The sequence below is a fragment of the Erpetoichthys calabaricus genome, chromosome 11 (genome assembly GCF_900747795.2).
Source record: "Erpetoichthys calabaricus chromosome 11, fErpCal1.3, whole genome shotgun sequence".
Taxonomy (NCBI): domain Eukaryota; kingdom Metazoa; phylum Chordata; class Cladistia; order Polypteriformes; family Polypteridae; genus Erpetoichthys; species Erpetoichthys calabaricus.
Genome location: NC_041404.2, coordinates 80,619,477 through 80,635,003, shown reverse-complemented (window position 1 = coordinate 80,635,003; position 15,527 = coordinate 80,619,477). Strand labels below are relative to the sequence as shown.

Genomic DNA, 15,527 nt, shown 5'->3' with positions numbered 1-15,527 from the left:
CACCATCATTTATGATTAGCGGTTCTGAAAAAATAATCATAAAAGTTTGGATAGGAGATATTTATCGCTACTAAACAACGTCTGAAGAAAATTTAAACGAACATATGAATACAAATTTGTGTCCGTCTAATTTTAATGGACTGACGTAGACTTAAGTGTGGGTTATACTTGGTTGAGTCAGTCAGATTAAAACAAATGTTTGTTGTTGTTTACTCGAATGTCCAAATGAAATCGTCACTTACATTTAACAAGTCACCTTAAAGACCGTCTATAAACGTATTGCAATTTTAAACTTTGAATAAACTGTCAAGAGTTTAATCTTTACTTCTATAATATACAACCCTAAAATGTTTTATTACTTTCATTACCATTTATCAATGTTTATTTATTTATGTATTCCTAATATTCCATTGTAGCCCCTTCTGCCTGCAGATCAGCCTCTGTTCTTTGTTTGCTGATGTGTGTCAAATATTCTCTGGTATTCATGTCTGTTCTCAACATACTAACCGCTCTAGTGAGTTTCTTGCCTGTGGATCTTGTATTCAAGTTTTTTTTTAGCTGTATTATGATTACAGAATATTACAAATCACATACTTGATACTCTCACTTTCATGTATCAGGGAACAGACAACATTAAGAAAGCTGGCAATAAAAGTGTGACTTTAAAGAATCCTTTGGTTGTCTCTACATGTTATCAATGTTAAATGTAAGAAACACAGTTATCATAGTGCTAATAATCCCCTTTCAATCATTATTTTTATAATGAAGTTTGCTCTTCACAGATCATTTAACATAGTAAATATTATGCCTTAAAAAGAGTAATAATTTCACAGTTTTTGTGACTGTGCACCTGTTAATCAGGGTATTCAATTATTTGACTTAATTGGATCTTTATTACTTTTGGGATTTTAAATATCTCTTTAAGATCATCAAATATATGTTTATTATAATACATACTGTATTACTTATGCAAAAGTTACATTTAGAGATTAAAACATGACAGATGTTTGTTCATATCTCATTTAGCCTCCATTTGACTCCATCAGGTCCTAGTGGTCTGCTAAACACATCAGCCTGTCTTTAGTGTCCCTGAGATTGGAGGAGGCCAGGAGTCCAACTGTATAGCAGGCACTGATGTGCTTCAGCATCACGACTGTTAAGATAAAGATAGCAGATATTTCAGCTGGGCATCAACCTATATGACTACGCAAGCAAACAGCATATTAAGAGCACAGCATGTTTATGGCCCTGACATATCCTGTACAAGCTGTAAATGACTCCACTTTATTGGTCACTTTACCACACACTACACTGAGTCTGTCAAGTCTTACACAATTAAATAATTCAATCTGAACAGCTGGGAATTTATTTTGGCAATGATATTTCTGGTAAGGCATTTTTTTTCTTGTTTGTCATAGGTTTATACTGAAAAACTGGTTTACATCAATGTAGTTTTATATAGGATATAGATATACATTACTGCTCAAAAAAATTAAAGGAACCCTTTTGAATGAGAGTATAGTATCAAGTCAATGAAACTTCTGGGTTATTGATCTGGTCAGTGAAGTAGCAGAGGGGCTTGTTAATCAGTTTCAGCTGCTTTAGTGCACTAGTGGGGCAACAATGAGACGACCCCCAAAACAGGAATGAATGGTTTAACAGGTGGAGGGAGGCTACTGCCATTTTTCCCTCCTCATCTGTTGTGTCACTCGTTTTGCATTTGGCTACGGTCATTGTCACTACTGGTAGCATGAGGCCATAGCTGGACCCTACAGAGCTGGCACAGGTAGTCCAACTTCTTCAGGATGGCAGGCACAGCAATACGTGCCATTGCCAGAAGGTTTGCTGTGTCTTCCAGCACAGTCTCAAGGGCATGGAGAAGATTCCAGGAGACAAGCAGTTACTCTAGGAGAGCAGGACAGGGCCCTTCATAGAAGGTCCTTAACCCATCAGCAGGACCCACTGGTATCTGCTCCTTTGGGCCAGGAGAAGCAGGATGAGTACAGCCAGAGCCTACAAAATAACCTCCAGCAGGCCACTGGTGTGAATGTCTCTGACCAAACAATCAGAAACAGATTTCATGAGGGTGGCCTAAGGGCCCAATATCCTCTAGTGGGCACCATGGAGCTCGATTGGCATTTGCCATAGAATACCAGAATTGGCAGGTTCACCACTGGTGGGCACCCTGTGCTTTTCACAGATGAGAGCAGGTTCACCCTGAGCACGTGACAGACGTGAAAGGGTCTAGAGAAGCTGTGGACAACGTTATGCTGCCTGTGACATCGTTCAGCATGACCGGTCTGGTGGTGGGTCAGTGATGGTCTAGGGAGGCATATCCATGGAGGGATGCATAGACCTCTACAGGGTAGACAACGGCACCTTGGCTGCCATTAGGCATCGGGATGAAATCCTTGGACCCTTTGTCAGACCCTATGCTGGTTCCTCCTGGTGCACGACAATGCCCAGCCTCATGTGGCGAGAGGATGAAGAAATTGATACCATTGACTGGCCCCCACGCTCACTCGCCTGACCTCAATCCAACAGAACACCTCTGGGTGTCACATTATGTTTCGGTCTATCTGAGGCCTCAGACTGTCCAGGAGCTCAGTGATACCCTGGTCTAGATCTGGGAGGAGATCCCCCCAGGACACCATCCGTCATCTCATTAGGACGTTGTCAGGCATGCATACAAGCATGTGGGGGCCATAAAAACAGAGTACAAATTGGAGTTGCTGCAATGAAATTTCGGCAAAATGGACTTGCCTGCCTACCTGCTGCATCATTTTTTCCCTTTGATTTTCAGGTTGTCTTTGAATTCAGCCCTCTCTCTGTAGGCTGATAATTTTCATTTCCATCCTTTTGTTCCTAACACATTCCCATATCAGTCCATAACAGTAGTGATATCCAGCGGGATTTTTTTCAAACACATGGGACTCGTGTTTTCAAAGTGTTCCTTTAATTTTTTTGAGCAGTTTATATATACACACATACATAAACACAGACACACACTTAATGTCAAGACCTCAGAATAACAAGGTTCTAGCTGTGAGTTATGGTTTTAGAATACTGAGCTTCAAAGGTTTTGCCTTTCCATTTATCATGAGTATACAATCCTTTTCCATTCATTTTGTTCCTATATATAAAGGCTGCATTTTCAGTTAAAGACAATGCAAGTTTTATTGAAAATGTGGCTCCTAAATAAAGATAAGTAAGACCCTTATTGTTGTAGACTATGTTTGTAAATGAACAGCAAAGTCTTGATGAGGATGCTCAGTTTCCAAGCTGTTTTATCCTGTGGGATTACCGATGAGTCCAGCGTGCCATTTGTAGACTGTGTTGATACAAGTGGAGGCTCTGCTCAAATCTATCAATTCTAGTTGTGTTAATACACAAGTTGATTGGGCCAGCACAAATGAAAACACTCAGTATAAATTGTACAACCATTTCAAAAAATATTTACAATTAACAATAAATGATGGGTCAGTTGAACTGAAAGAAAAATTAATCTTCTTTATGCTTTCTAACAAACAAGACTGATCAGGAAATATACTGAAGCACTTTCACTTCTATATATTACATATAAATAATATGTAATGGGGATAGAGATGTTTGCTTTTAATGTTCAAAAAAGTGTGGCACCCGGACGGGGCTCATGCCCGGCCAGGACGCCCAGGAAGACAGGAGGAGGGCTCATTCCTCCTCCAGATCGCGAGGGGGCGTCCGCCCTGGTTGTATTGGGGGCCACGGGTACAGGGCTTGGAAGGACCCTGGACCCCAGTACTTCCGCCACACCAGGAAGTGCTGGGGGGAAGAAGAGATGGAACACCCGGAGTGCTTCTGGGAGGACAGACGGCATTTCTGCCACACTGGGGCGTGTCCGTGGGATTGCCTGTGCACACCTGGAACACATCCGGGTACAGATAAAAGGGGCTGCCTCCCTTCATTCGAGGCTGGAGTCGGGTGGAAGCAGGACAAGGTGATAGAAAGAGAGAAGGAGGCGGTCCGAATAGGCAGAGTGGTTGGCTTGGATTTTGCGGAAGATTGGGGTTTGTAGCATCGTAATTGTAAATAATAGTGTAAATAAACGTGTGTTGGGTGACATGAGCGTGTCTGCCTGTCTGTGTCCGAGCCAGTCTCCACAAAAGTAATAAAACTGTACAATGCAGTTGTAAAAATTAAAGAAAAAATGCATGAATTGGCTAAAACAGATACACAGACCATTTCAAATATACAGAACTTAATGAACAATCTTTAACAATAACAGAAAATGTCCTTTATTACTTACATCAATAGTTAAATCAAATATACACAACTCTATTATGCACAGTCTGTTTAACACTCAGAAATAAAAAATGCAAAAGACAATGCAAGTGACATATTTATTACAGGAGGCATTGAGATGGAATCCCAAGTTGAAATGCCTCAGTGATACTGTCAAACTCTTCGCTCACTTAAAAAAAAAAAAATTACTTTTACCAATACTAAAAGCGTATTAATGCATATTTGAAAATTCACTTTAAACATATGTATTTACATTTATATATATTTAGTTCAAGTAAAATGGAGCCGATCACAAACAGAGAAACAGAGAGGACGTCACTCACACAGACACTTTCTGTACTCATTAGAGATTCACTGAAGCAAAATGAGCCTCTGGCATCAGCACATCCAGAATGATGTGAACTCTGCCGATCTTTTCAAAGGTACCTACGGCTCTTGACAGCACTTCATCCAGATAGTTGTAGAGGCCATCTGTCAGCCCCTCGTCTTCTGCTATATATAGGTATTTACCCTGTGACATTTAGGATCTTCATCATTTTTAAACCATTTAAACCTTTTCACATACAAAAGCCTGTTGCACAAGCAAATACAAGAGTTTGGTGCTATAAAGTCATCATAGCTCTTTGCTACTAGATAGATTACAATAACAAAGTTTTACTTGTTATCTCAACTAAGTTACCAGCAAGTGATCATCTGCTCCATGGTCCTTTATGATGAACTCCAAGTTTTTCATGTCAACAGTTTTTCATGTTGAGTCCTCCTGGAGGTCCTGCTGATCTCTGCAGCCCTTTGTTCTCGAGTCAGCTGCCCTACTGCAGACACACAGCCAGGCTGCTCTCCTACACGGTGGACACATACAAATAAAAACATCAAATTGTCATATGTAGTATTTGTCTTGTGCAAGCTATCTGGTTTTGGTCTGAACACTCCTGTTTTCTCTTAAAAGTGGACACTGTAAGAATTACTCTGTGGTTCACTACAAAAACACTTGTTTGTGGTTATCTCAATAGTTTTTTAGAATACATCAATTATTTCAGAGTATTATGAATACACCAATCTGGACACTACCTAAAGTAATATGCAAGTCACAGACACGTCATCCTAAGATAAAAAGGATATATAGAGTGCTCTCCACTATTATTTGGCACCCCTTGTAAAAATTAGTAAGAAGGGTTAGAAAAAAAAAATCCCTGTTTGCTGAAGGAATGTCATCTTGCACTGAAAAAATTAGAAACATCTGACTTTTAATTGAAACAATTTCATTCAAAGAAAAACAAAGCCCTCATCAAGAAATACATATTTTTAAAATGAACATTTTTTATAAGGGGTGTCATTAATAGTGGAGTGCACGTTAAAAGAATGCCACAGTTAAAGGTATGCCACACAACAAATAGACAAAAGACAGATAGTAAGATCAAAGGGTTCCTCCATGGTCAGATAAAGTGCATACTGAGAGAGAATAAGAGAAAAAGTACTGAAATCATATACGATCTAAACACAAATGTAAAGTTACATAAAGCTTACAGTTAATATTCAAATACCATTAAAATGTCTATTCCACAGTCCACTGAACCAGTAGGGATGTCCTAGGAAAAAAAGGAAAGGAAAAAAAATACACGTGAAAGTCAAACACTACAAGTGAATTACAAGTTTCAGAAATGGGTGTTTGCAATGTACCTGATTTTTCATTAACATCCATTTTCCAGAAGATATTCTTGTAGCATGCTGGCTAAAGGGAAAAATATAAATGTCACTTGTAATTAAATTGAAAGGCTTTGTATACATTGCGACTGACTTCCCATTGCAGGAAAGTCTTTTAACAGTTTAAAAATGGCAGGCATAATCTGCACAAAACTACCATGAAATTTTTTTAAAAATTGACGGTACCAAAACATGGCAGAATATTTGGTATTACAATTTAGACACATTGCTCCAAGAACTCTATCATAAGGAACTAAACTGAAAAGAAAAAAGGTAATATCGTGCACCACTGTAGTCAAGCTGAACTTTGTCAAAGCCTGCTTCACGACAGAATAACTGATCAGGCGTTTCCAAGATGCTTGTAAAAGTTTTTTTTCGTTTTCCATGCACAATTGAGGAGTTCTCATGAAACTTGCCTTGTGGAATTTGAAGAGTTGCCGTGACCGCTGAGTGCCGGCCCACTTCAAGCACTGAATATACATCTGTAGCTAAGTTTCCATCCAGTTTTTTGCGACGTTTTGTTATCGACAAACAGAATATACGTAAAACAAATGTGCGAAATTTGCTGTCTCCAGCCTGTTTCCATCAAACTGGCTTTTTATCGATAAAATGGTGTGCGTGATGACGTCATCCCCCCCCAAAACGAACTGTCGCATAACTTTTGTTGTATCGCGAAAAAAATCTGCCCTTGAGCCGTTTCCATACATAATTTTGTGTATGTCGCAAATTATCTACCTTTTGTTTTCCACGTTACGCCCCCTCCACTAAACAAAGAAACAAAGAAATGGAGAGATTATTCAGAGTTTTTTTAAATTTGCCAGCTTACTGTTATTTCAGTTTCACAAATAATTGGAATTGTACATAATATCCGAAGACGACAGCAGAATGAAGCAGTTGCTTGTCTGATAGCCCTAGAGCTCGAAGAAAGTACCCCAGTGCGACGAAACCCACGGGTATGGGAGAGACGACGGAATAAGACCTTCTGGGAGGAGGTGGTGGAGAGACACTTCACAGAAAATCTCTGGCTGCAACATTTTAGAATGACACGGCCGACGTTTGAGATGTTTTGTGGATTCATCAGTCCTGATGTTGCGCCCATCACAGGTTGCCACCGACCACCGGTTCCAACCCAAAAGCGGATTGCCATCGCCCTTTACAAGCTGGCAACCTGCGCCGAGTATAGAGTAGTTGGAGAAACTTTCGGGGTTAGTAAAACTACCGTCCATCGATGTGTATATGCTGTGTGCACCGCTATTAAAGAAAAATTAATGCGCCGTTATATCAGACTTCCGACTGTTGCGGAGGCCAATGAAATTGCACACCGCAATTCCTTGGTGCATCTTGTGCCACAGATTTACGGTGCGCTGGATGGCACGCATGTGCCTATTCTTCCCCCGACGGAAGGCTACCGCGATTACATTAATCGCAAAGGGTGGCCATCTATTGTTCTCCAGGCCCTTGTTGATGACAGGTGCATGATACGAGACATTTGCGTTGGCACTTCTGGAAGTGCCCATGATGCAGCTGTGTTTGCAGCATCAGATCTGTACAGGTGAGCCTACCTTTCAACATCCCTTCTCAGTGCGATAACAACTGAATTAACCTGCTTCCCTTAAGGTTTTTAATTAAAACTGAAATTTGAATTAATACAAAATAACGACGTTTAATCAAAAAAAAAAACTCTCTTCATCAGACCATGCGAACCGCTCCGCCATTCTCGTTTTGATTGCACGTGATGAAAATGTGACACATTTATTTGCGTTAAAGCCCTTTTTTCCGACAAAAACTGTTTCCAATGTAGTTTTTGCGACATCTGAAGTATCGACATGGAATTTATGCGCTAAAGTTAAACGGAAAAATATTATGTCGACATGTACAACATTTTATCGATAATTAGCATTTCCATCAGCTATATCGGTAAAAAATTTGAAGCGCTAAATATTTTTTCGCAAAAACTCCTTGGATGGAAACCTGGCTATTAATTACTACAGCGAAAATGATTATTAATATAAACGTAAAGGTCCACGGTACAAACATAGCCATGCAAAACAATGTTATTAAAAATACGAAGAAAAAGGTGCAAATTTCAAACGTTTTCATTTCGAAGCACTCTTACTTCTATTTTACAATAATGTGTACTTTTTTAAACGTTACTGAATCGAAAACACCGCCCATTTATTTCTCACTACAGAGGCTACTCAGCTTCTCGTCCAGACCTTGGTCATCTCTAAGCTGGACTACTGCAACTCTCTGCTGTCTGGACTTTCACTAAAGGCAACACGACCACTTCAACTGATCCAGAATGCAGCTGCAAGACTCGTTTTTGATATTCCCAAATTCTCGCACACTACACCTCTGCTGCGGAACCTGCACTGGCTCCCTGTGGCTGCCCGCATCAGGTTCAAAACCCTAACACTTGCCTTTAAGGCCAAAACTGGAGCTGCACCACCTTACATATCAGCACTGGTCAAGCAGCGTGTCACTTCTCGCTGTCTCAGAACATCAAGCACTGCACGTCTCGAACCACCCTTACTTAAAAGAAGAGGACGACATGCATCAAGACTCTTAGCAGTGTTGGCTCCTCAGTGGTGGAACGAACTTCCTCTTGCTGTACGAACAGCGGAGACCCTCACTGTCTTCAAACGTCGCCTGAAGACACACTTCTTTCAACAGCACTTGGACTAAAGTCCCCATACTTTTTTTTTCTACCCTTTTTTTTTTTTTTTTTTTTTCAAAAAAAAAAATTTTGTACTAACTTACTATTTTCTTCTAGCAGGGTTTTGTATACAACTTGGTCAGCGGTAACTTGTTTAATGACAGTAGATTTAATCCTAGCCTTAAAGACCGAAGAACAGTCGTAGACTACTAAGCACTGTTGTAAGTCGCTCTGGATAAGAGCGTCTGCTAAATGATGTAAATGTAAATGTAAATGTTACAGCCTGACACGAGAAGGCATGTTCGAATACAGGTCAATGACACTTAAATGCGAATAAAGCGAATGATTTTTGATCCAAACAGCGTTCCGTATACAGGTACAGTGGCGCGCTATGATTGGACGAGATACACGTGCCAACAAATGCACAATTGCCTGTAGCTGACAGGCAGGAAGAGTAGACTACAAGTAAGAAAAAGAGCAACTTTAACGGTGAAACATACGCCAGGATAGCATGAACTGTCGACCAATTTCCAAACATGAGTCGATCACTTTGCAGGGTTTCAAGCACGCATGTCACGCGATGCTGTACGCCCGCTCGGAGGAGAAGCTGTTCCGGAGAATTCCAGTAAGATATGCTGTGCTGGTGAGTAAATGACACAACGGGACCGAACAGTTTTTAAGAACTAAAAAGGCAATGTCATACGAAAGTACTCCAACTCAGGTGTTGTTTTTGTTCCGTAGAATTGCGTTAACATTTACTAAGTATATTGTAATAATTGTACTGTCTGAATTCCAAACCCAGGAGCATATATTAGGTATAGTCTGTTAAAATCGTTGTATAGTAACCGACGTGCGCGTTTAAAAATTAATATCAGTATTAACTTTATTTTGGTTAAGATGATAAGTCACTAGCTTCGATTAGTTTTGCTGAAAAAAATAAAGGGTAGGCACAGGCCCCTGTAACCCTAAACAGTACCAAGAAAGTTTTAATAGTGGATGGATAGCTTCATTAAATTATGATGATGTGAACTGAAGGAACACATGCTGATAGGACATGACACCTCATCGCTTTTGTATGTGGCACTGTGGAATGTTCTCGTTCTTCAAATGTCCTGGCTTCTACCCACAAAGAAAGGAATCTGCAAAGTCCGACCTCGAGGGCTGTAGTGACTGCAGATTTTTGTTACATCCCGATTGCTTAATTATAAACCGACTCATGTCACTAACAGTTCTTTTTTTAATGTCGTAACTTGTTAGTGTTTTATTCTGCCATGTCAAGTTATTATTAATATGTAGATTTTTTTCCTTTCCAAAGATATCATCAAAATGATTTGTAGTACTAAGTAATTCTCAGTCCTTCACTTTTAACTTCCCAGTTTTCTTCGAAGCAGTTTAATAAATAAATGAGTATATAATGAATATGCCCAGGTATACATGGAATCAAGTTACACAGAGAACTGCTGGTTACTTTGTCATCGACTGTGACTGTTTTAAGACTTAAATAAGCAATTAAGGGTGGGGAATCATAACAAACAAGACAACTAAAATGTAGCATAAAAATGTTGCTTGAGCAATAAGTGTTTCAGCATCAAAAACTGATGTGGTGTAATGGCTAAAGCTTTAGACTTCAAACCGTCATCCATCCATCCATTCTCTTCCGCTTATCCGAGGTCGGGTCGTGGGGGCAGCAGCTTGAGCAGAGATGCCCAGACTTCCCTCTCCCCGGCCACTTCTTCTAGCTATTCCGGGAGAATCCCAAGGCGTTCCCAGGCCAGCCGAGAGACATAGTCCCTCCAGCGTGTCCTGGGTCTTCCCCGGGGCCTCCTCCCAGTTAGACGTGCCCGGAACACCTCACCAGGGAGGCGTCCTGGAGGCATCCTGATCAGATGCCCGAGCCACCTCATCTGACTCCTCTCGATGCGGAGGAGCAGCGGCTCTACTCAGAGCCCCTCCCGGATGACTGAGCTTCTCACCCTATCTTTAAGAGAAAGCCCAGACACCCTGCGGAGGAAACTCATTTCAGCCGCTTGTATTCGCGATCTTGTTCTTTCGGTCACTACCCATAGCTCATGAACATAGGTGAGGGTGGGAACATAGATCGACTGGTAAATTGAGAGCTTCGCCTTGCGGCTCAGCTCCTTTTTCATCACGACAGACCGATGCAGAGCCTGCATCATTGCGGATGCTGCACCAATCCACCTGTCGATTTCACGCTCCATTCTTCCCTCACTCGTGAACAAGACCCCAAGATACTTGAACTCCTCCACTTGAGGCAGGATCTCGCTCCCAACCCTTAGAGGGCACTCCACCCTTTTCTGGCTGAGGACCATGGTCTTGGATTCGGAGGTGCTGATTTCCATCCCAGCCGCTTCACACTCGGCTGCGAACCGATCCAGAGAGAGCTGAAGATCACGGCCTGATGAAGCAAACAGGACAACATCATCTGCAAAAAGCAGTGACCCAATCCTGAGTCCACCAAACCGGACCCCCTCAACACCCTGGCTGCATCTAGAAATTCTGTCCATAAAAGTTATGAACAGAATCGGTGACAAAGGGCAGCCCTGGCGGAGTCCAACTCTCACTGGAAATGGGTTCGACTTACTGCCGGCAATGCGGACCAAGCTCTGGCACCGATCGTACAGGGACCGAACAGCCCTTATCAGGGGGTCCGGTACCCCATACTCTCGGAGTACCCCCCACAGGATTCCCCAAGGGACACGGTCGAATGCCTTTTCCAAGTCCACAAAACACATGTAGACTGGTTGGGCAAACTCCCATGCACCCTCCAGGACCCTGCTAAGGGTGTAGAGCTGGTCCACTGTTCCGCGACCAGGACGAAAACCACACTGTTCCTCCTGAATCCGAGGCTCGACTATCCGACGGACCCTCCTCTCCAGGACCCCTGAATAGACTTTTCCAGGGAGGCTGAGGAGTGTGATCCCTCTGTAGTTGGAACACACCCTCTGGTCCCCTTTCTTAAAGAGGGGGACCACCACCCCAGTCTGCCAATCCAGAGGCACTGTCCCTGATGTCCATGCGATGTAGCAGCGACGTGTCAACCAAGACAGCCCTACAACATCCAGAGCCTTGAGGAACTCCAGTTGTATCTCATCCACCCCCGGGGCCCTGCCACCAAGGAGTTTTTTGACCACCTCGGTGACCTCAGTCCCAGAGATGGGAGAGCCCACCTCTGAGTCCCCAGGCTCTGCTTTCTCATTGGAAGGCATGTTAATGGGATTGAGGAGGTCTTCGAAGTACTCCCCCCACCGACCCACAACGTCCCAAGTCGATGTCAGCAGCGCACCATCACCACCATATACAGTGTTGACACTGCACTGCTTCCCCCTCCTGAGACGCTGGACAGTGGACCAGAATCTCCTCGAAGCCGTCCGAAAGTTGTTCTCCATGGCCTCCATTCTGCTTGGCCTGCCGATACCTATCAGCTGCCTCCAGAGTCCCACAGGACAAAAGGGTCCTGTAGGACTCTTTCTTCAGCTTGACGGCATCCCTCACCGCCGGTGTCCACCAGCGGGTTCGGGGATTGCCGCCACGACAGGCACCAACCACCTTACGGCCACAGCTCCGGTCAGCTGCCTCAACAATAGAGGCACGGAACATGGCCCATTCGGACTCAATGTCCCCCACCTCCCTCGGGATGTGGTCGAAGTTCTGCCGGAGGTGGGAGTTGAAGCTACTTCTGACAGGGGGCTCTGCCAGACGTTCCCAGCAGACCCTCACAACCCCTCCTTTAACCGCCACCTTATCGTGGTGGAGGGGTTTGTGTGTTCCAATGATCCTAGGAGCTCTGTTGTCCGGGGCTTTATGCCCCTGGTAGGGTCACCCAAGGCATACTGGTCCGAGGTGAGGGAAGAGACGAAGAGCGGTTCAAACCTCCTATGATGAATGAAAACTTTGGACGGCGTTTTCCCTTGCCCGGACGCGGGTCACCGGGATTCCCCTCTGGAGCCAGGCCTGGAGGTGGGGCTCGATGGCGAGCGCCTGGTGGCCGGGCCTGCACCCATGGGGCTCGGCCGGGCACAGCCCGAAGAGGCAACGTGGGTCCGCCTTCCCATGGGCTCACCACCTATGAGAGGGGCCAAGGAGGTCGGGTGCTGTGTGAGTTGGGTGGTGGCCGAAGGCGGGGACCTTGGCGGTCCGATCCTCAGCTACAGAAGCTGGCTCTTGGGACGTGGAATGTCACCTCTCTGAAGGGGAAGGAGCCTGAGCTAGTGCGCGAGGTTGAGAGGTTCTGGCTAGATATAGTCGGACTCACCTCGACGCACAGCTTGGACTCTGGAACCAATCTCCTTGAGATTGGCTGGACTCTCTACCACTCTGGAGTTGCCACCGGTGAGAGGCGCCGAGCGGGTGTGGGTATACTTATTGCCCCCCGACTTGGAGCCTGTTCATTGGGGTTTACCCCGTAGACGAGAGGGTAGCCTCCCTCCGCCTTCGGGTGGGGGGACGGGTCCTAACTGTTGTTTATGCGTATGCACCGAACAGCAGTTCGGAGTACCCACCCTTTTTGGAGTCCCTGGAGGGGGTGCTAGACGGCATACCTTCTGGGGACTCCCTCGTTCTGCTGGGAGACTTCAATGCTCACGTGGGCAATGACAGTGAGACCTGGAAGGGCGTGATTGGGAGGAATGGTACCCCCGATCTGAACCCGAGCGGTGTTTTGTTACTGGACTTCTGTACTCATCACGGATTGTCCATAACGAACACCATGTTCAAGCATAGGGGTGTTCATATGTGCACTTGGCACCAGGACACCCTAGGCCTCAGTTCGATGATCGACTTTGTGGTCGTGTCATCGGACTTGCGGCCACATGTCTTGGACACTCAGGTGACGAAAGGGGCGGAGCTGTCAACTGATCACTACCTGGTGGTGAGTTGGCTTCGATGGTGGGGGAGGATGCCGGTCAGGCCTGGTAGGCCCAAACGTGTTGTTGTTGTCAAACCGTGATGTTGTTGGTTTGTGACCATAAGAAAGTCTCTTCACCTGCCTGTGTGCTGCAACTGGAAAAACCGAAAGAAATGTAACCAATTGTATCTCCAATGTTGCAAGTCACCTTGAAAAAATAAATAAATATACTGAGCTGATGCAAGTACCTGTAGCCATTACAGCCATTCTGTACTGACTTTGGTCTAAGAGGTCTCAAATGCCTGAATGGCTGCGCAAAACTGACCTGGTGTGACTTTGGTTGTGTGCATGTGTATGCAGTTTGAAAATGCCTGAATGGCTGCGCAAAACTGACCTGGTGTGACTTTGGTTGTGTGCATGTGTATGCAGTTTGATTATGTCCACAAGAGTTTCTTACACAGCTGTAACAACAGCTCTAACTAGGAGAAAATGTATTTTGAGAATATCCAGGCAGGTATAATTTGATCATGCAAAGCAAGTTGATTAGGATCCATTTTACTTTTGTACATCAGGTTGTAAAAAAGTGATTTAAGAGATTAAAAGATTTATGACAGGTATTCATTCACATTGCCATTTTTTCATGTGCATATTCCAAAAAATAAAAGTTATAATAAATGCTAGTAAAACATGTGTATAGTACAACAGGAACAGAACTGATAGAGATACTGTACTATGGATTTGTATGTGCAGTTGTGTTGTTGTGTCATCAAACTTAAGTAAGGCGAGGTACTTCCAAATTGAAACCTGGGGTGTTAGAATAGTGTGAACAGAGGTGTACCTCAAGTATAAGTAAAATTTAAGTGTATGCACATAAAATATAATGGAATGTAATAGGTAAATAAAAAAATTGAAGGATTGTTGTTTTAAGATTCAAGAGGGGGAAGCAAGGGATACTGTAAGAACAACAATGAATGCTATAAGTAGGGAGCAAGCTAGACACAGATTGCTGATTGTGAGGGCAAAAATAAAGCAGATATGTACTAATTTACTGTTTAAGTGTACAGTAATCCCTCCTCCATCGCGGGGGTTGTGTTCCAGAGCCACCCGCGAAATAAGAAAATCCGCGAAGTAGAAACCATATGTTTATATGGTTATTTTTATATTGTCATGCTTGGGTCACAGATTTGCGCAGAAGCACAGGAGGTTGTAGAGAGACAGGAATGTTATTCAAACACTGCAAACAAACATTTGTCTCTTTTTCAAAAGTTTAAACTGTGCTCCATGACAAGACAGAGATGACAGTTCCGTCTCACAATTAAAAGAATGCAAACATATCTTTCTCTTCAAAGGAGTGCGTGTCAGGAGCAGCGACTGTCACAGAGATAGAGAGAAAAGCAAACAAATCAATAGGGCTGTTTGGCTTAAGTATGCGAAGCACCGCGGCACAATGCTGTTGAAGGCGGCAGCTCACACCCCCTCCGTCAGGAGCAGACAAAGAGAGAGAGAGATAGAGAGAGACAGAGTTTGTTTTTCAAGCACAAATCAATACGTGCCCTTCGTGCTTTTAAGTATGCGAAGCACCGTGCAGCAGGTCGTTTCAGGAAGCAGCTGCACAAAAGATAGCAACGTGAAGATAATCTTTCAGCATTTTTAGACGAGCGTCCGTATCGTCTAGGTGTGCGAACAGCCCCCCTGCTCAATCCCCCTATGTCAGGATCAGAGAAAGTCAGCGCAAGAGAAAGAGAAAAGTAAGCTGGGTAGCTTCTCAGCCATCTGCCAATAGCGTCCCTTGTATGAAATCAACTGGGCAAACCAACTGAGGAAGCATGTACCAGAAATTAAAAGACCCATTGTCCGCAGAAACCCGCGAAGCAGCGAAAAATCCGCGATATATATTTAAATATGCTTACATATAAAATCCGCGATGGAGTGAAGCCGTGAAAGGCGAAGCACGATGTAGCGAGGGATTACTGTAGTTTACTTGCTGCCTTCAGTGTGTGAAGACTGTAGTAAAGATACAAAAGA

At 43.7% G+C, this 15,527-nt stretch overlaps 1 protein-coding gene across 2 annotated transcripts in view; it reads left to right on the top strand.

The window, feature by feature from the left end:
- Positions 1 to 8,910: 8,910 nt before the first annotated feature.
- Positions 8,911 to 15,527, top strand: part of LOC114660621 (U8 snoRNA-decapping enzyme-like) — a 32,341-nt gene continuing 25,724 nt past the window's right edge. The window contains exon 1 of one of the 2 annotated variants that reach the window (XM_051933648.1): positions 8,911 to 9,281. In XM_051933648.1, the coding sequence (XP_051789608.1) occupies positions 9,150 to 9,281 (132 nt within the window). In that variant the 5' untranslated portion in view covers positions 8,911 to 9,149. The remainder of the gene's footprint in view (positions 9,282 to 15,527) is intronic. The other variant, XM_051933647.1, reaches the window with a different exon arrangement.